The sequence below is a fragment of the Marmota monax genome, unplaced genomic scaffold (assembly GCF_021218885.2).
Source record: "Marmota monax isolate L192 unplaced genomic scaffold, Marmota_monax_Labrador192_F-V1.1 WCK01_AAM20220418_F8-fsc00035, whole genome shotgun sequence".
In the NCBI taxonomy this organism is placed as follows: domain Eukaryota; kingdom Metazoa; phylum Chordata; class Mammalia; order Rodentia; family Sciuridae; genus Marmota; species Marmota monax.
In genome coordinates this window covers 9,384,352-9,404,002 of record NW_026691961.1, presented here as the reverse complement: position 1 = coordinate 9,404,002, position 19,651 = coordinate 9,384,352, and the positions used below count along the sequence as shown (strand labels likewise).

General features: G+C 48.3%; 2 protein-coding genes across 3 annotated transcripts in view; both read right to left on the bottom strand.

The window, feature by feature from the left end:
- Positions 1-97: 97 nt before the first annotated feature.
- On the bottom strand, positions 98-5,843 carry Atp6v0c (ATPase H+ transporting V0 subunit c). Its single transcript, XM_046443110.2, has 3 exons — positions 5,610-5,843; positions 915-1,098; positions 98-830 (listed from the first exon to the last, which is right to left on the bottom strand). The coding sequence occupies exons 1-3, from the start codon at positions 5,686-5,688 to the stop codon at positions 626-628; spliced, it is 468 nt and encodes a 155-aa protein (XP_046299066.1). The 5' UTR covers positions 5,689-5,843; the 3' UTR covers positions 98-625.
- Positions 5,844-16,494: 10,651 nt separating this feature from the next.
- Positions 16,495-19,651, bottom strand: part of Tbc1d24 (TBC1 domain family member 24) — a 29,235-nt gene continuing 26,078 nt past the window's right edge. Inside the window, exon 11 of one of the 2 annotated variants that reach the window (XM_058579160.1) lies at positions 16,495-17,507. In XM_058579160.1, the coding sequence (XP_058435143.1) occupies positions 17,320-17,507 (188 nt within the window). In that variant the 3' untranslated portion in view covers positions 16,495-17,319. Of the gene's footprint in view, positions 17,946-19,651 lie in introns of both variants that reach the window. The other variant, XM_058579162.1, reaches the window with a different exon arrangement.

Here is a 19,651-nt window from a genome sequence, read left to right as displayed (position 1 = left end):
ACCCACGTGACCCGCCGGCCCACGTGACCCGCGACGCATTGACGTGCGGCGCCAGCCCGTCCCGCCCCGCCCACACAAGCGCTGGGACACAGGCCTATCACATCCGAGAACTTTATTGGACACAGCTGGGCGCCAAGGCCTGGTGGCTGGCGTTCTGCCCCCGACCGGGGCACCGGGCGCAAGGGGCGGTTCCATCCAAGGAGTCTCGGCAAGGGGGACCCCACAAGGCAACACTCTACCTAAAGGGTACTATATAGTTGGGAGACAAGGGTTGCTCCACAGACGCATGAACAGGTCAAATCTTTTATAAATAAACATCCAGTGAAGAGAAAAATGACAACTCTAATTCATCCTTATACACAGAGCACTTTAGGGCGGGGGGCCGGAGGCTGGCATCCTCACTGGTCGGGGGCCTGGATGGGAGATGAGTGGGCCCAATGTCCACAGCACGGGGAGGAAGGGGCCAGGCGGGGCAACAGACAATGGGCACTAGGACACTGCGCATTTACAAGACCAACTACGGAGGAGGGGGTGGCTGCCCGTGCATGTGTGTCAGGCTGTTCGTTCTGGAATGAGGAGGGGGGTGGTCTTTACATCGTGTTCTGTGGCTGGTGAGCTTGAGGGGCTACTTTGTGGAAAGTATGAGGGCCACGATGAGACCGTAGAGGCCAAGCACCTCAGCGAAGATGAGGATCAGGATCATGCCCACAAACAGCCGGGGCTGCTGGGCAGTGCCCCGAACACCGGCGTCCCCCACAATGCCAATGGCAAAGCCAGCTGCCAGGCCACTCAGGCCCACGCTCAAGCCTGCACCAAGCTGGAGGAAACTCCTGGAGGAGAGAAAAGATACAGGGCCGTTAGCAGCCTGCCTACCAAGGCAAGACAGTACCAGGCATGGCACTCCCCACACTCACCTGTAGAGGCTAATACCATCATTCAGGGAGTTGGCGATGAGGACTGCCACCACCAGGCCGTAGATGGCGATGATCCCAGCCATGACCACTGGGATGATGGACTTCATGATCAGCTCCGGCCTCATGACTGACATGGCTGCGATGCCGGTGCCACTCTTGGCCGTGCCATAGGCGGCACCCAGGGCTGTAGGAGGGAGGTGAGGTGAGCCAGGAGCCACCTGCAGGCCTCTTTAGCACAGCTGAGGGCTCCCCAAGTTAGCACTCACATGGGGAGCCAAAAGCACCAGAGGGGCAGAAGGGCCTCCAGAAGCAACAGCCACAGTTAGAACCATTTCCCACTTTCCTCTCTGGCTGAGTGCCCACAGTCCACCTCTCTCTCCTACAATAGCCCTTGTGGCGCGCTAGGGTTCCTAATCTGCTGTGACACCTAGCCCTGTTCCCTAGCACTCCTCAGCCTGCTGCCTGCTACCTTAGGGAGACCTAGCTAGGGTCCCAAAAGCCTTGCTTGAGATTCTAGGCATCTTTGTCCCACCTTAAGTCCCAGTATTTCCAGTCAAGAAAGGTCTGGAAAATCATGAGTGGCCCACTGATCAGTAGCCCAGATGCAGGTCCAGGGTAGCCAATCAGTCCTTAGCTAATATCCAGGGACAATAGCCTGGAAGAGCCACCACAGTCTAGGCTGGGTGGTAGAGTGGAGTGGTAGAATGCTTGCCCTCCATGTGTGGGGCCCAGGGTTCAATGCTCATAATACTGTGCGCGCGTGCGCGCACACACACGTCCCCTCCCCAGTACTAGCAGGCTAAAGCTTCTACTGATGGATGTGACCTCAGGGTCAGAAGTAGCTGACCATAAGCAAGTCTTTACCTCCAGGCCAGAGCTTTTGGACTCACCACCCAACTTCCCACTACTCCAGCCCCTAAACTGGAAGTCAGAGCTAAACTGGGGGCTGGGAGGGGCTGTGCTTTGCCAGGAAGGGCAGCTTTCAGCACCCCATGCCACACAGCAGGCCCTGTGGCCTTGATAGACAGGACCCTCCCTAAATAACCAGGGAAAAGAAAGGGCAAGCAAAGAAGAGGATGAGGCACAGGAAAGAGGTCAGGAATCTGGGGTCATCACCCACCCTGACCATGAGAACTCAGGAAAGTTCTGCCCTCCCTGTGGTCTTCAGGCCTCCCACCACATGGCAATAGGGGAGCTGGACTCTAGGGGTGGCCTGTCTCCTCTGGAGCAAGTGGCAATGGCATACTTTGTCCTGTCTTTACCCAGGGTGCCCATACTATATTCATTTTGAAGAGAGCAATGACTGGCTTGACCACAGAGACAACACAGGTCAGAGGCAGAAGGAACTAGGACAATTCCAGCCTTTGTAACATTTTATTGATTTCTTAGCACTGCCCCCCCCCCCAAAAAAAAAGCCTGCTCTTGTTCCAGCACTGAGAAGAGCTGAATTCCAAAGGGCTCTGTCTTTTCAGAGATGAGGAGACAGAACAGTGACCCAAACACAGCAACACCTCCAGGACAGCAAGGTGGGGGTAGGGGGTGGAAAGATGACAGACCAGGAGGTTCTGAAGGAAACAGTGACAGTGAATAGGAAATCACAAGATGGGACAGAGGGCAAGGATAATAGCACATGTGGAGATGACAGGAGCAGACTGGAGGGAGCAGGCTAGGGCAGGGATACAATGGACCATATTGCTTCCTCTAATGGTATCCTGAGATGCCCAGATACCACCAGGCCAAGATTTGTAACACCATTAGCCTAGGGCTCTGGGCCCATCTTCAAGAGGCCATTCCTGGAACTTTTCTGGTCAAAGTGTATTTTTTTTTTTTTTTTTTTTTTTGGCGGGGAGGCACTGGAGGCTCCCTCTGCAGGCACAGCCCCATGTCAGGCTGCATCACATATGTGCAACTGATGAGCACCTCCAGGGTTCACACCCCTGGGGACAAGTTACAAACAGTGAGCACAGGCTGACATGTGGCACTGGGGAGGAGTTTGAACACAGGGAACTCAGCACCCTAGGTATTGAGACTCTTAAGAGGCAGGAAGTAAGCTGGGCCCTTCCCCAGAACAGCAGGGAAGTCATGTGGCTGGGGAGAGGGTAGGGCAAGAGGAACAAGGGAGAGAAAAAGGGATAGCCACTGTAAGTCAGAGCTACAGAAAATAAAACCTGTCTAGGCCTGGGTGGCAGCAGGTCCAAGAAGCCAAGCCTGATGGAGTTTTAAAAGGCAGGCCTGCCAACAATGCCAGACGCAGTGGGGCAGAGAGCAGGGTCAGGAGGCAGTTCCTGGAACACAAACACCAAACCAGGGAGGAAGTCGCTGAAAATACAGAAAAGGAGCAACCAGCAGCTTCATGGAAGACATGATGAAGAAAGAATCAACAGGATGTTTGTCACAAGAAAAAAGGAGAAGCTGGAATGTGAAATGGGGGAGGGGGGCCTGAAAGATATGCATGGATCTCATTTGGTTAAAAACTAATGAGTCGGGCTCGGGTTGTAGGTCAGTGGTAGAGTACTTGACTAGCATGTGTGAGGCACTGGGTTTGATTCTCAGCACCACACATAAATAATAAAATAAAGGTCCATTGACAACTAAAAAAATATTAAACAATCAATAAGTCAAGTGCAAAGCAGGCCAAGACCCAGACACTGGCAGAGAGCTTCATGTTGATCCAACAGCAACACCAAAGGCCATGGAAGGACAGAGGGGCTTGTCCAAGCAGCAGAGAAGATGAAGACAAACCTTGGAGAAAGACACATTTTAGAGTGCAGAAATGAATTCAAAAGGTAATGGCCAAGGAAGAGGCAAGCCACCATTGGGCTGTGTTAAGCTCCATGTGGGGAGGAATGGAGCTAAGGACACAGAAGAGAATTCACAGGGGCCAACAGGTATGCAGGTACCAATCCCCAGGAGCCAGGGTCAGGCAGGAAAGGCCTAAGCCAGCAATACCCTGTTCTCAATAAAGTACAGACACCTGCTGGTACTGCTCAGTAGAAAAGTACACGCAGGTTCTTGATGGAGAGGGAGAGAACTGGGTACAGAAAAACAGGTCAGTGGGAAAACTCAGAGTCACCAGAAGTTACCCTGAAAACTGGAAGGCAAGTTTCATTCAGGCAGAGATCTTGGTTGTTCACTGATGTCACCCCAATACCTGGCAGAGCTCAAGCAAGATTTGCTGAACAAGTGAGTGATAGCCAGAGAGCTGCAGTGGAAGGTAGTAGAACCTCCGAAGGCATTCTGGGGACAAAGAGCTTAAGGGAGATGCATGGCATGCAGCTCAGAGAAGCTCTAAAGGTGTGGGAACAGCAGGCGTATCCTGGCAAAGGAGATGTCTAGACCACATCTCCCACCACAAATGACCCCTTACTGGAAGGGGATGGAAAGGGCAGGGCTCACTCAACAACATGTGACTGGCAGACAGGCCCAGGCAGGGGAAGGCCCCCAAGACAGCAGGGTCCCCAAGTCCCCACCCCACAAGTATTTACAGTCAGCAGAGACTGTTTAGAGTTCAAACCCTCCACATACATGTACTGGGAGCCTCCCCAGTCCACCAGGTAGGGTGGGGCAGGGCGGGCCACTCTAGCCAAGAACCAGACCTACCAGAGGAGGAGCAAACCAGGCCAGACCAGTCCACTGTAGCTGTCTATGACTTATCTCCCTAGGCCCCACATTCTCAGGTTTGGTCTAAGCTTCTGTCTCCCAGAAGGGCAAGTTTTCACTAAATTTGACCCCCTAGTAATGTCAAGGCCCAACTTCAAAGCAGGGTGCCATCAAGAACTCTGCTGGATTCCTTCTCCATGACCAGGGCAGCCCCTCCCGATTCCTGGCCCTGAAATAGGAAGGTCATTCATTCATCCCTCCATTCTTAAGAACCAAAACTGGAGAATTCCTCCGAAGGAACAAAGACCCAATCCTGTAAATGCTAGCACCCCATGCCACCTTCTCATCCAAGTCAAAGCACAGACCCTCAGCAAGCGTCCACACAAGCGCTGTCTCCCAGAAGCCCCCATTTCCATATGCTCCCACCCCTACGTCTCTGTGGGCTCTCAGGACCAACTCCTTTTCCAGCTTTCCCAACCAACCTACATAGCTGACAGGGTAATTGGGAAACCGCGACAAGCCCCAACCGGAAGGACCTGCCTCAGGATACGGACCACCTGACCCCGGCTGCCTTTGAAGCGAGGGCTGCGGACCTAGGCGAGACCGAGTGTCCCGCCGGCCAGGAGGCCAGGGACTCCCCTCCCGGGCGCACTCGGGGCCGCCGCCGCCGCCCACAGACCGGAGCCTCCCGAGGTGTGATGTCACACCTGCCCGCTGAATGCGGGGTGCGGAGCAGTCGCAAGACCGCGCGCCGCCCCCTGCGCCCCCACCGCAGCCCCCCTCCCGCCTCCTGGGGCTAAGATGGCAGCGGCGAAAGCGCCGCCCCACCCCCGCACCGCAGCTTGGCTGGTAGGGCCGTCAGCCGGAATCCGGGGACCCCCAAGACTCGCACCTAGACAAGCACGCACACCCTGCGCCCCAGACACCCCATGGCCCCCGCCGCCCTCGGACCCGACCCCAGCCCGCAGTCGCGTGAGGCCGGGCACCCCAGACAGCCCGGACTGCGTCAGAGTGAAGTCACGCGCCGGCCCCCGTGCGCTGCGGGCAGGAGTCCCGCGGCGCCCCCCGCCCGACCCCGCCTGCCGCGGGGCTCACCGCTGAAGATCATGGCGGACGAAGCGCCCATGACCGCGAAGAACGAAGCATACTCGGGGCTGTTCTTGGTCTCGGACATGTCTGCGGGCGGGGCGGGGCGGGGGGCGAACTCAGCGGGCCGCGGCGAGGTGAAAACAGCAGACCGACAAGCGGGCGCAGAGGCGAGCGAAGGCGACCTGGCCCTTCAGCCGCTGCGCTCTAAATACCAGCACCGCAGAGCAAAATGGCGGCCGCAGCTTGGTCACATGATCCTGTCCCCGCCCCCCTCAGGGCTGTACCACTTCGCGCCTGTGGGGGAGCCGTGGCTTCGGATGCCTGGGAAGCCGCTGACCGCCCCAAGGCTGTGCCGCCAGCTCACTGGTCCCAGCCCCGACTCCACGCCCCGCATCAACCTTCGTGGGCGCACTGCCCGGCGCCGCCGCCCTCCAAACCCCACGGCGTTGGGTCCGTCCGACCCCCGGGCCGGGGCGGGGCTGGGTGCTCATTAGCATACAAGGCGGGGTCTCTCCGCCCCGCCTCCCTTGCGGCTGCGCACCGCCAGCAGGTGTTAGGTTTTTTTCTTCGTCGCTTTTCTTGGCATTCCAGTGGTGGAGCCCCACGCCCGGGTTCTCCCGCCGGGACCCGGTGGCAGGGCGAGGCTCCTTGGAGCGCCGCGCTGGCCCTCGGTCTCTTCGAACAAATGAATCAAAGAAATTTCGAGTGCCGGCGGCCGGCCTCCTATGCTCCAGGCCCCAGGAAAGCCCCCATCCCACCTGTGAAGTCCTGGCCTGTGGCTGAAGCCTCTCTCTCTTCCCGCACCACTGGTCCCCAGGCTCCTCCAGACCCCATAATCATCTTATCCAGTAGTTGATGACTTCACTCCTAGATTCCTAGGAAAAAAAAAAAGTCCTATCTGCCATTCTTGCTTTAGCGACCCAGATATCAGTTGAGGGTGTCTCCACCCCTCAAGATATAGGCATGACGGGTTGAAAGCCCTTTTGGTGTCGAGAGTCCTCCGGATTTCTGAACGTTTGGGGTCCAGAGGAATCTTCATTTTGTGTTTCTACCTTCTGGCGTCCAGGTCCTTTACATGTCCACGCAAAGCCCAACCATGCAAAGCCTCTCTTCTTTCTGGAGCAAGTCCTGGAGGACGGGGGTTCCTCCATCAGAGCAGGCTGGCCCTGCCCTGCTGATGCCCGTGACAGCCCGAGCACCTCAACTAGGTGCTTCGTCTCCACCAGCCAGATCTGGCTGCCCTGTGCTTTTTTCGTTCCTTTCCTTTAAGGATCCTGGATCAGCTGCCACCTGGCCAATTCTCCCTTTAGCCACAGCCCACAAGCCCACATCCTGAGATCAGAGCTCTGTAAGTGGCCTGGTGCCACCTGCAAACTTCTCCATGTAGGCAGTGGAGTCACCTTCCCATCCTGGCCTTCCTGCTGAATTCTCAGCCCCACCTTCCACAACAGGAACCTCCCTGGTGCTCCTTTCCTCCTGGCTGGGCTGGGTCTATCACCCTCTGGACTTGGTGCCCATTAAAGTACCCAAGTATGTATATGTGTGTGTGTGTGTGTGTGTGTGTGTGTGTTTAAAAAATATTTTTTAGGGCTGGGGATATAGCTCAGCGGCAAAGTGCTTGCCTCGCATATGTGAGGCACTGGGTTCCATCCTCAGCACCACATAATAAATAAAATAAATAAATATATATTTTTTAAAAAGATGTACTTAAAAAAATATTTTTTAGTTGTAGGTGGACACAATACCTTTATCTTATTTTTATGTGGTGCTGAGGATCAAACCCAGTGCCTTCCACATGCAAGGCAAGCACTCTACCATTGAGCCACAAACCCAGCCCCTTAAGTACATTTTGTTTCAGAGAAGAGACTACAGAGAACAACTAGAAGCCCTTCTTCTACCTCCCCATTTCTCACATGACTCTGGTTTCTGAAAAGAGGAATCTTCAGGGGCTGGGGATGTGGCTCAAGCGGTAGCGTGCTCGCCTGGCGTGCTTGCGGCCCGGGTTCGATCCTCAGCACCACATACAAACAAAGATGTTGTGTCCGCCGAGAACTAAAAAATAAATATTAAAAAATTCTCTCTCTCTCTCTCCCACTCTCTCTTTAAAAAAAAAAAAAAAAAAGAGGAATCTTCACTGTGTGTTTCCACCTCTTCACCTCCCCTTCCCTCTACAGCTTCTCACTCTGGCCAAGGTCATAGTGACCACCATTTCTCTTAAATAGGAAAACAGTGGTCAGGCCAACCAAGTGGGCCTCTGTGTTATTCTCCCAACTGCCCACTTCTCTGCCCACTCCCTTCTCTCTCTTCACCTCCTACAGGTTTGCAACCCTAATTCTTCCTGGAGTCAGAAGCTGGAGGAAAGACAGGTCCAGGCCCTTTATCCTCAGTGTCACTGCAAGGCCCAGGTGTTCCCAAGACCCTTACAGGCTCTGCCCTTTCCCTAGGTGATCTCATCTTCCCTGTGGTTTTATCCCCCAACATGCATTTTGCCCTCACCAGCAGCTTTCCAGTCCTGACAGCTCTCAATGTGAGCATTGCATCTCCAAGCAGACTAGGTACAGAGCCAGACAGTCTAGGCCAGGCAGATGACCCTGACTAGCAGCTGAAGAAGCAGCATGTGAGGGTTGAGTCCAGTCCAAGGAAAGACAATACTGTCCATCTTCAGGGAAGTCAAACACAGAGACACTGATAAAGTGTGCATAACCCCAGTACGGTGGAAATAACAAGGCTGGGAAGTTGGAGAGATTGTTTTCTCTGCAGGATCAGTGGGGCAGCTTAGCTCACTGGCTTCTCACTGTCCTGTTTTGTGCTTAATTCTGGTGTAAGAGGTCACTCTGTGTCTTCAGTGGGGGCTGCTGACATTGCAGACCAGTGGATCTCAGACTGAGCTCACCCCTTCACCATCACCTCCTTCTGGTTATCTTCCCTCCAGATAAAAGGCACAGCCATTCTCAAAGCAGCTCACACAAGCCCCTCCAGTCATACTGCCCATTCCTTCCACCTCACTAGTAACTGCTCATCAGTCTGAGATTGGAGGCCATTCCAGCTCTCAGCCCTGTCCCCACCCTGGAGGTGGCAGCTGCCCCTTGTTTCTAACCTACATCTTCTCACCATCTCTAGCCTGGCCTGTCTGCCCAGTATCACCCCCACCCCCCAACCAACCCATTCTTCATCCTAAAACCACAGGACCTTTGTATCCTGGAATCCTTCAACACCCCCAACATTGATGGGGCCCTTCCTGGTCTTCTCCCATTTGTTATTTCCAGCCCATTGCTAGTGTCCTTGAGCCTGTGGCTCCATCTCCACCAACTCATTTCCCCTTAATTAGATGCACCATCCTCTTTCAGGAAGCCCCCCCAACCCCCTCCTTTCTTTCCTCTTCCTTGGGTGCCCCCCTTGCATCTCATTCTTTTTTTTTTTCACTCTCTGCCACTACCACTGAGGGTTGCTTGTCTCTTTTTCTGTATCCTCAACCTCTGTAGGGTGCCCAGCCATTTAGCTGTCCTCGCTGAGGACAGCTGTTCTGGGCCCTGTGCTGAGCACCTTGAGGTGATTCTCATACCAATTTCTTGTCCTGGCCCTCATTTTGCTGACAAGGAAACAGGCCTATGAATGTTAAGAGCCTTGCCCAGGCATTGCCTAGAAAGAAGTGGAATGAAACTCAATTCCAGGGCCTGGGCCTGACTCTGCAGGGAGCTATCATCTGGTGACCATGAAGGACCTTGGAGTCCAGGGCTGGGCAGGGCCCCAGGGTGACGTGGACTCTGGGGTGGGAACAGAATCACCAGGAACACATCCCTGCCTTCTCCCTCACCACTACTTCCCCCCTTGCATGAAATCACAGATCAGGAGCCTAGTTGGTCACCCTCACTGCTGGAAGAAGGTGGGGATTTCCAGGCACCATGAGGGAGAGACTAGGGGTGGTGGGGGGGGGGGAGTCAGAGATCTCATGGGGAGAGGAATGCAGAGGCAAAGGGGAGTGCTGAAACGATCAATAGCACTTTACAGAGACCCCAGGAAGGAGGGAGAGGAAGAGGTAAAGAGACCAGGAATAAAATCCCAAACAGCTTCAAACAATTGGAAAGATGGACTTAAGGAAGCTATTGTAAAGAAGGGAAAAAGGGGGTTGGGGTTGTAGCTCAGTGGTGGAGTACTTGCTTTACACGCTTGAGACTCTGCGTTCAATCCTCAGAACCACATAAAAGTAAATAAATAAATAATAAAGGTATTGTGGGCTGGGGTGGCTCAGTGGCAGAGCACTTGCCTCGCACATGTGAGGCCCTGAGTTCGATCCTCAGCACCACATAAAAATAAATAAACAAAATAAAGATGTTGTGTCCATCAACAACTAAAAAATAATAAAAAGGTATTGTATCCATCTACAACTAAAAATATAAAAAAAAAGAGAGAAAGATGGGAAAATTAGCAGACTGCTCTATCAGCCTTGTAAGAAAGAACAGGAACTGCAGATGACAGAATATCCCAGCGAAATCTGAGGACAGCCCTGTCACTGGAATGGAGGTCTTGAGATGAACCCAGACTCTGACTATGAGGTTTTTGTTTTGCTTTTTTAATTTGTTTATTTGTTTTGGTATTTGGGATTGAACCCAGAGGCACTGTACCACCGAGCCACATCCCCAGCCCTATTTATTTTTTGTTTAATATTTTTTGTAGTTGCAGTTGGACACAACACCTTTATTTTATTTATTTTTATTCCTTTATTTATTTATTTTATATGGTGCTGAAGATCAAACCCAGTGCCTCCTACGTGATAGGAAAGCACTTTACTGCTGAGCCAAGACCCTAGCCCCTTTATTTTTTGAGACAGGGTCTTACTAAGTTGCTTAGGGACTCACTAAATTGTTGAGGCTCGTCCCTCAGCCTCCTGAACCACTGGGATTACAAATGTGCACCACTATACCCAGCCATGAGGGTTCTTTATGATGCTGCAGAAAGGAATTTAAGAACAGGCAAAATGAGACAAATGATTTTATTAAGAGAAAGCAAGGAGCACACACTCTGGGAGACAGAACAAAGTGCAGGCATTAAAGAGTAACGTGAGCTATCTTAGCATGGAATGTGTATATGTGAGTGAGTATGTGTGTAAAATCTGCTGTTTAGAGATATAACCTAGGAAGATATTTTTAGATCTCCTTTGTGCTAGTCACTTGTTAACCATTTTCTTGATTAACAAGTTGGGTTTTCTTTTCTTTTTTTAGTTGTAGATGGACACAGTGCCTTTATTTACTTATTTATTTATTTACTTATTTATTTAAACATAGTGCTGAAGATTGAACCTAGTGCATCACACATTTGAGGCAAACGCTCCACCACTGAGCTACAACCCAAGCCCAACATGTTGGGTTTTCTTTTCTTTCTTTCTTTTTTTTTTGGTGAAAAATCGTGATTAACTTCCTCATCTTTGAATTTTGCCTTTCTGTTTTGTGTGTCACACTGAGGGTTATTATGGGTACTATTAGGAGTATGACATACACATGGGGTGACTGGATCCTAAAAAATAGATTACAGAAAAATCCATTTGTTGAATGAAACATTTCTCATTCTTTTTTTTTTTTTTTTGGGTGGGGGGGCTAGTAGTTCTTGCAGATTGAACCCAGAAGCTCTTTACGACTGAGCTATGCTCCCAGATGTATTTATTTTGAGACATAATCTTGCTAAATTGCTGAGGCTGGCCTTAAACTTGTGATCTTCCTGCTTCCGTCCCAAGCAGCTGGGACTAAAGGTGTGCACATTCCTGGCCAGATACAAGGATTTTGTAAAAAGTAAAAATGTCCTTCCAGGAATAGTGGTGCAAACTTGTAATCTCAGCTCCTTGGGAGGCTGATGCAGGAGGATCACAAGTTTGAGGTCAATCTTGGCAACTGGTGAAAACCCTGGGGTGGGAACAGAATCACCAGGAACACATCCCTGCCTTTTCCCTCACCACTACTTCCCCCCTTGCATGAAATCAAAGGTTGGGGGTATAATTCAGTGTAGTAGAGTACTTGCCTAGTGCTTGCATGCACAAGGCCCTGATTTTGATCCCCATTATCTCAAAAAAGTCTATAAATGCAGCTTTATATGCATAGGATGCATCACCTTCCCTTGGTGCAAGGGAGCTCAGTGGGTACAGTTGTGGGCAGAAAGGAAATTGCAAATCCTGGAGCTGCTCCAGCCCATGTCAGGCATCAAGACCAGTAGGAAAGCAGAGGCAGATAACTGGGATGATCCCAAGTCTGGGGCAATTCACCTTTCTCACTGACCCCAATCTACCACCGTTGACACAAAAATGTCTGATAGATTCTTACTCTTTGAGGACTGACTGGTGGGCAGGGAGCCTGGAGTTATTCATGGCCACGAGGGGGCAGTGTGCACCTCTCTCTCAAACCTGCTGGGCTACATTAAACCAGTGCGTTGCGCTGAGCTTGGCCCTTGGAGCAGGTTCTCAGAAAGCAGTGGGTAAGTCCTTAGCTCTGGATGATCAGAAGGTGTCCTGTTGGGCTGGAGCTGTAGCTCAGTTGCAGAGCGCTTGCCTAGCATGTGTGAGGCACTGGGTTCAATCCTTACACCACATTAAAATAAACAAATAAAATAAAGATATTCTGTCCATTTATAACTACAAAAAAAAAAAAAAAAAAAAAGAAGGTGGTGCCTTGACTGCCTCTGACCCATCCACCCCTGGGGTGGCACTAAGAAGTCTAGTATGGCCTCCTCACATTCTAGTAATCAGGATTCACAACCCCAAGCCCGGACTTAAACCCTGATCCATTCACTGGGCTTTTACTTAGCATCTATTACATGCTAGAGAGGAGTTCCTGCCCTCATAGCTCTGGGAGCCTACCAGAGAAGTGAACACTAAGCCCAAAATGTGGGTGCTGGATGCAGGGGTGGTACAAAGGAAGGAGTGGCCAGTCTCCCGAAGAGATGATCTGATGTAGGGTTTTGTTTTGTTGTTGTTGCTGTTTTCTTTTGGTTTTGTACTGGGGATTGAACCCAGAGGTGCTTAACCACTGAGCCACATCCCCAGCCTTTTTTTGTATTTAGACAGGGGTCTCACTGAGTTGCTTAGCACTCACCTTTGCTGAGGCTGGCTTTGAACTTGCAATCCTCCTGCCTCAGCCTCCTGAGCCTCTGGGATTACAGACATGCACCACTGTGCCCAGCTCCCCAACCCTTTTTAATTTTTTGGGACAGGGTCTCAATAAGTCTAAATTGCTGAGGTTGGCCTCAAATTTACAATCCTCCCAAGTTGCTGGGATTACAGGAATAAGCCACTGTGCCTGGCTTGAATTAGGTCTTAAATGACAGTTTGGAGTAGGGGCGAGATGTGAATCAGTTTGTATTTAAATAAATCACAGATCATTCCTACCAGGGAAAACTGGGAAGCTGTAATGTGAAGCAGGCAAACATGTTCCGCTGAAGAATGGCTCCTAAGGCCTGACGAGGTAGCAGCAGGTGAAATGCACATACACTACCTGAAAATGTGCAGGCCAACCAGACAGTAGCAGTTGCCTATGTGGAGGGTATGGCTGGTTGGGGGACAAGAAAGGGAAGGAGATATCCGGCTACAAGCATTCCCACACTGCAAGAATTTTCAAGTAGGTGCACATTCTGTCTTTTCAAGAACCCAAGATGAGGGCTGAGGCTGTAGCTCAGTGGTAAAGTGCTTGCCTCACATATGTGAAGCACTGGATTCAATCCTCAGCACCACATAAAACTACATAAAGATACTGTGTGTTCATCTACAACTAAATAAATATTTTAAAAACAAAGAACCCCAAGATGGGAAGAATGGGGAGCAACTTCTTACAGACCAAGATTTCCTTTTGAGATGAAAAGATTGGGAAACTAAATAGAGGTGGGGGTTGTGAAACACTGACTGCAGTAAATGCCACTGAATCATTCACTTTAAAATCACTAAGTGGGCAGGGGTGTGGCTCAGTAGCAGAGCACTTTTTGCCTGGCATGTTAGAGGCCCTGGGTTCAATCCCCAGCACCATAAAAACAACAACAACAACAAAAAAAAAAAAGTTCAATTCATCTCATGCAAAATTCACTTTGGTTAAAAAAAAAAAAAAAGACAATAAAAAGAAGGAAGCAGTATTATGGCAGGCTGGAGGGATATGGCTGGAACACTTGCCATAGACCAGGCTCTGAGAAGGGCCTGCATAAAGGCAAGTGACGGGGACAGCAGGAAGGGAGGGGTGTCCTGCCTGATCAAGCTCCAGAGGATACTGGCCACCCACTGAGCCTCCCAAATGTTGAGGACACAGCTCTGTGCCCCACCTTCTGGGCTAGGGCATTTGCTGCTCCGTGCAGGAACAGGTCTTGCTCAATTCTGGCCTGTGCCAGTGTCTTAATGTCAACTGCAAGGTACATATGAGCATTTACAATGAGAGGAAGTGAGAGCAGGATGTTATTGAGAGGAAGGCTGGGGACCCAGGACTGCACCCAGAGAAGCTCTCTAGCACCCCAGCAGTACAGGCAGGCTCACAGCACATGGGCTGTCTGCACTGGGGCCTGACCCTCTCCAGTGGGACAGCAGCACAGTTGCCTATAGTGCTACAAAGCTCACAACACAGGACCCAGCCACATGAGGGTCTCAGGGAAGTCTCCCAGGAAGGGGCAGGAGGAAAGGTCAATAGCACAAGGAAAGGTCAACAGCACATGCAAAGGCCTTGGAGCAGAGGCTCTCAGCTCATTGGAGGAATTGAAAAATAAAAATGCTGGTGCCACAGCTTGTAGGTTGTACCAGGTAGTATTGTGTGCCAAGTCCAGGCCAGCCTACCAAATCAGGCAGCCCAGTAACCACCTGAGGTACACTAGGAAAACTTTTGCATTAGGAGGCAATGAAGGAAGACAGCACAAGATGTGTTCATGCTTATGGCTAGTCTGAGGAAAAGGAACCAGGGAAGGAGTGGGCAGCAACAATGTCATGGAAAGATAAGCAGAGTCCCCACAGCAGCTGCAGAAGGGAGAGGAGGTGGAGAGAAGTGCCAGGTGGCCTCACTTGAAGGGGAAACTAGATGGGGCATGGGCATCTATACAGCACTTGAACAAGAGATGTTCTATATATGAATAATCTCATTATAAAGCATTAGGAATGACATAAATATTGACTTACATAAACTTACAAATAAAATATTCTCATTTTGAATGACAAGTGTGAATACAAACAAACACACACACACACACACACACACACACACACAGATTGAATATCCTGGGCCTCATGCATCCTAGGCAAACACTTTACCACTGAGTGCTCAGCCCATTTTATTTTTTCGTTTTGAGATAAGGTCTCACTAAGTTGCCCAGGCTGACCTTGAACTTGTTGAGGTTGGCCTTGAATTTGGAATCCTCCTGCTTTAGTCTCCTAACTTTTAAGAATTAAGTTTTGTTTACTTTTTTCTTTTTCTTTTTTTGGTACGGGGGATTGGACTCACAGGCACTTGACCACTGAGCCACATCCCCAGCCTTATTTTGTATTTTATTTAGAGACAGGGTCTCATTGAGTTGCTTAGCACCTCGCCATTGCTGAGGCTGGCTTTGAACTCATGATTCTCCTGTCTCAGCCTCCTGAATGAGCCGCTGGGATTACAGGTTTGCATCACCGTGCCTAGTGGAGATTTGTTTTTTGACATTGAGTTTTACACAAGACAGGGACCCAGGCAATTCTTTTTCCCCCCTTTTTTGAGTACTGGAGATTGAATCCAGGACATTATACATGCTAGTCAAGTGTTCTACCCATGAGCTACATTCTCAGCCCACTTTTGTAAATTTTTATTTTGAGATAGGGTCCTGCTAAATTGCCCAGGCTGGCCTCGAACTTGTTGTCTTCCTGCCTCAGTCTCCCAAGTTGCTGTGATTAGAGGAATGTGCTGCCACATCTAGCTCCCAGGTGATTCTTGGTGGTATTTGATGATTCCTGATGGCAGCTCCTCTCCCTTTCTCAAATACTGAGTGAATCCTCAAGACAGGCCCTCAGACACCAAAGAATAAAATCAGGAAGCATGTGATTTCTCTGGTCAGTAGCAGCAAATGCACAGAATGTGATGTCTCTAAAGAGAGGCCAGACATGCTCAGCCCCCAGACCACTGGGCACATCACAGGGCTGCACACCATCCCACATTGAGATAAAAAGATGTAAGGAAATATTTGCTGAGGGATCCTGGTAAAGCAGCTGAAGGATTCTCAGGAAGCAATTCAACAGGACTCTGCAGCTGGACACAAACAAGGGGCAGTTATCTCTTGCTCTGGCAGCCATCTTGCAACCACAAGAGTGGCCAGTCTTGGAGAGACAGAGAGAGAATGCTTCATGGAGATGGTGTGATATTGCTGAGCTACTGAATCAAGCTTCACCTGCATCTTATTTCTCATCTTGACATCTCATTTCCTACATGATAAAAGTAGTTTAAAGTGGGTTTTCTAACCAAAACATCTTAGCATTGTGGCTGACATGCAAGTCCTCAGCACTATCCCTAGATAATATTTCTGTTCTCTGATGAGCAGCCAAATCTATATATGCCGCCTTGTCTGCTTTATGCCTCCATCACAGTCCATCTCCAGATGGCTGAACTAAATGATGAATCTGATGAGCTCTGGTACACAGGTGCTCAGGAAGGTAGATGGCATTTACTGACAAACCCAAACCTTATGAAAATTAGATGTTGACATGCCAATAAAACATGTAAATGGCCACAGTACTTTAGAACCCCTAACTGTGGACCATGGAAGTGAGAAAAATCAACTGTGTATACTAACATCAATGGCACACGTCAATCTACATCTATCAGTGAATTGTACCACAAGGATCAGAAATTAGCTTAAAGGTAAAAGGACGTTTTAAACACTTCGTCTATGAGGGAAGACTAAATAGATGAATACATGGTTCTGTATACATCTGCTTTGTTTATTAGATATTTTTCTCTGTTCTTTGTGTCATGATTTGAAAGAAAAGAAACATAGGACCTTATGCATGGAAGCGTAGGGAAGCTTACAAAATGTATGTGTGGTCAAGGTGGGAATATTAACATTTAAGAAAACATAATTCACTGGGGCAAACACCTTAAACCAATATCTCAACCCAAAGGGCATAATGCTCAGGGTGCATGCAGCCTTAGTAGGGCTTTGACTTGGTGAAGTTAACCCTTATCATTCCCTGTAGTCCTGTTCTAGAATAGGGAAAATTGAGTATCATCTTGATAAGTATCTTTTGTTATAACAATTTTCTAAAATAAAACATTTGTAAACCAACAACAACAAAAAAAAATAAAAATAAAGAGAGGCCAGTCTCACCAAGGACTGCAATCAGCTAGTGCAATCTCTTCATTCCACTTGAAGCAATCAGTCCTCAGTCCACTGCCTTCCTCTGCTCCGTGACAGATAGGTGGAGTTGCTCCAGGAGATGAGGCACTGGAGATTTGCCACCCCACTGAACTCACTCATAGCAAGTATTGCACTATTATGTTGTTCCGTCAGTTTTCACTATTTGGGACTCAAATTAACACCAACCAAAAATCACTAAATTACTTATTTTCACAAAGTTGGATTTTGCTATAAATCCACATATTTACTCACTAAGCAATAGTATATTTTCATTACAGCTGTTCAGATACACCACAGGATTGGCCTGGTGACCAATTTAAAGCCAATAACCATCCTTCACAAGAACTAGAAGGTAAAATCACACAAGAAACTTCTTCTCCTTCCATCTTTAGCTCACAAGCTCTGACCACATCTTTTGACAGTCAACATGCTTCAGTATGATAGCGTAGAGGTGCTCCAGTCTCTTTAAATACAGCAGTGAGGGCCAGAGAGCCTGGGTTGCATTCACATCCCCGTTGAGCACAGTATTGCTGGATGAGCTCAGACCAACAGATCCCTTTGGCCTGGTGCACCACACTGTGGACAAAACAGCCTTAACTTATGGAACTGCCAGAATTTCAGGTAACACACCTGTGGTCCAGCAGTGTGCAGTGCAAAGTTCTGTTGTTTCTGTCATGTCACAAGTCAATTTGTCCATCTGACAATGTGTCCACCAACTGCTTTCTTAGGCCCAAGCACAATGTCCACAGATTCAGTACAGTTCTGCAAAAGGAGTCAGCCTGCAAACAGTGAGACCTTTTGGCTGCAACAATGAATCACACGATGTTGCACCTACACTTGGGAGCACAATCACATACTGATACAATGGAGATCATGAGAAACTCTTCACAACAGATTATTGTTTAAAACCACACTCTTCTGCCTAAGGTGAATGCTGTAGGAGAGGAACCTGTGAGGATTGCTTGGCATTCCTGCTTCAAGTGATAACTTCTCCATGCAAACAAGACATTTAGGCTGAGGAGGAGAACCATTGAGAATCCAAGTTGGAGATATTTGCTATACAGTACTAATTAGTGCCAATTTTATTTTTGGACCAGCATTAGTCTTGTTTGATAATATTCTAGATCTGGTAAAAATGTGAGAAAGTATCTCTAAAAATTAAACATATTTCTGTACAGTGGGAAAATGAGCAATCTGAATAAGGTCTGCTCTTATTAATAGCAGTGTACAGGTGCTATTTTTTGTTTTGTTTTTCAGGTAACAGTTATCGAATGGATAGTCTTGTGCAAGTGTTCTATAACTAAGCTACATTCCCAAACCTTTAAAAAAATTTTTTTAAATATTTTTTAGTGGGGCTGGGGATATGGCTCAAGCGGTAGCGCGCTCGCCTGGCATGTGTGCGGCCCGAGTTCAATCCTCAGCACCACATACAAACAAAGATATTGTGTCCGCCAAAAACTAAAAAATAAATATTGAACTCTCTCTCTCTCTTAAAAAAAATAAAATAAAAATAAATAAATATTTTTTAGTTGTTGATGGACCTTTATTTATTTGTATGTGGTGCTAAGAATCGAACCCAGTGCTTCATGCATGCTAGGCAAGTGCATTACCATTGAGCCACAACCCCAGTCCCAATTTTCTCTCTTTTTTTTTAATTTTGAAATAGGGTCTAAGTTATCCAGGATGGACTTGAACTTGTGATTTTCCTGCCTCAGGCTCCTCAGTATCTGGGATTACAGGCATGATCCACCATATCCAGCCTAATTTCTGTTTTGATGTTAAAATTTGGAAAGTGGGTAAGGGATTGTAGAGATCACCATTGGGCTGGCTGGGGGTGTAGCTCAGACAGAACACTTGTCTAACATGCTTGAGGCCCTGGATTCAACCATATATATATATATATATATATATAAATTTTTTTTTTTTAAAGCCCTAAGCAATTCAGCAAAATAAAAAATAAAAAGGGCTGAGAATATGATTCAGTGGTAAAGTACCCCTGGGTTCAATCACTGGTACAAAAAAAAATTAAATAAAAGTACAAAAACTAAATTAATATAAAATACCTAAGGAGATCATGAAGAGGAGGATGAAAACTGTGCCAACTAAGCCACTCTTCTAAAAATAGACAAAAAAAGCACAAAAATTAGCTAGGCATGGTGGTTCATGCAGGTAATTCCAGAAACTTGGGAGTCAGAGGCAGGAGGATTGCAAGTTCAAGGTCAGCCTCAGCAACTTGGTGAAGCCCTAAGCAATTCAGCAAAATAAAAAAATAAAAAGGGCTGGGAATATGATTCAGTGGTAAAGCACCCCTGGGTTCAATCACCAGTACAAAAAAAAAAAAAGTACAAAAACTAAATTAATATAAAATACCTAAGAAGACCATAAAGGTTCTCTGGCTTCAGGAAATGGGTAAGAGTACTTCAGAAATCAAAAATGTTCTAAAATAAGTTGCACTAAAAAACTCAATTAAAGCACGTCAGCTTACAAAAATAGGAAAAACAGAAACTGATTTTACTTCAATAATACTGAGAAATTGACAAAATACAAATCACTTACTGTTATAAATAATTTTTCAAAAAACTTATTTCTGGGCTGGGGCTCAGTGGTAGAGCGCTAGCCTGGCATGCATGAGGCACTGGGTTTGATCCTCAGCACCATATAAAAATAAAATAGAGGAACTGTGTCCACTACAACTAAAAAAAAAAATACACATTAAAAAA

What these genes read in the sequence shown, in the direction of transcription:
- Atp6v0c (XM_046443110.2), bottom strand. Translation starts at nt 5,688, where the DNA reads ATGTCCGAGACCAAGAACAGCCCCGAGTATGCTTCGTTCTTCGCGGTC. An exon ending in GTCCGCCATGATCTTCAGCG is followed by an intron (nt 1,099 to 5,609) that starts GTGAGCCCCGCG and finishes TCCCTCCTACAG; the next exon opens with CCCTGGGTGCCGCCTATGGC. An exon ending in GATGGTATTAGCCTCTACAG is followed by an intron (nt 831 to 914) that starts GTGAGTGTGGGG and finishes TCTCTCCTCCAG; the next exon opens with GAGTTTCCTCCAGCTTGGTG.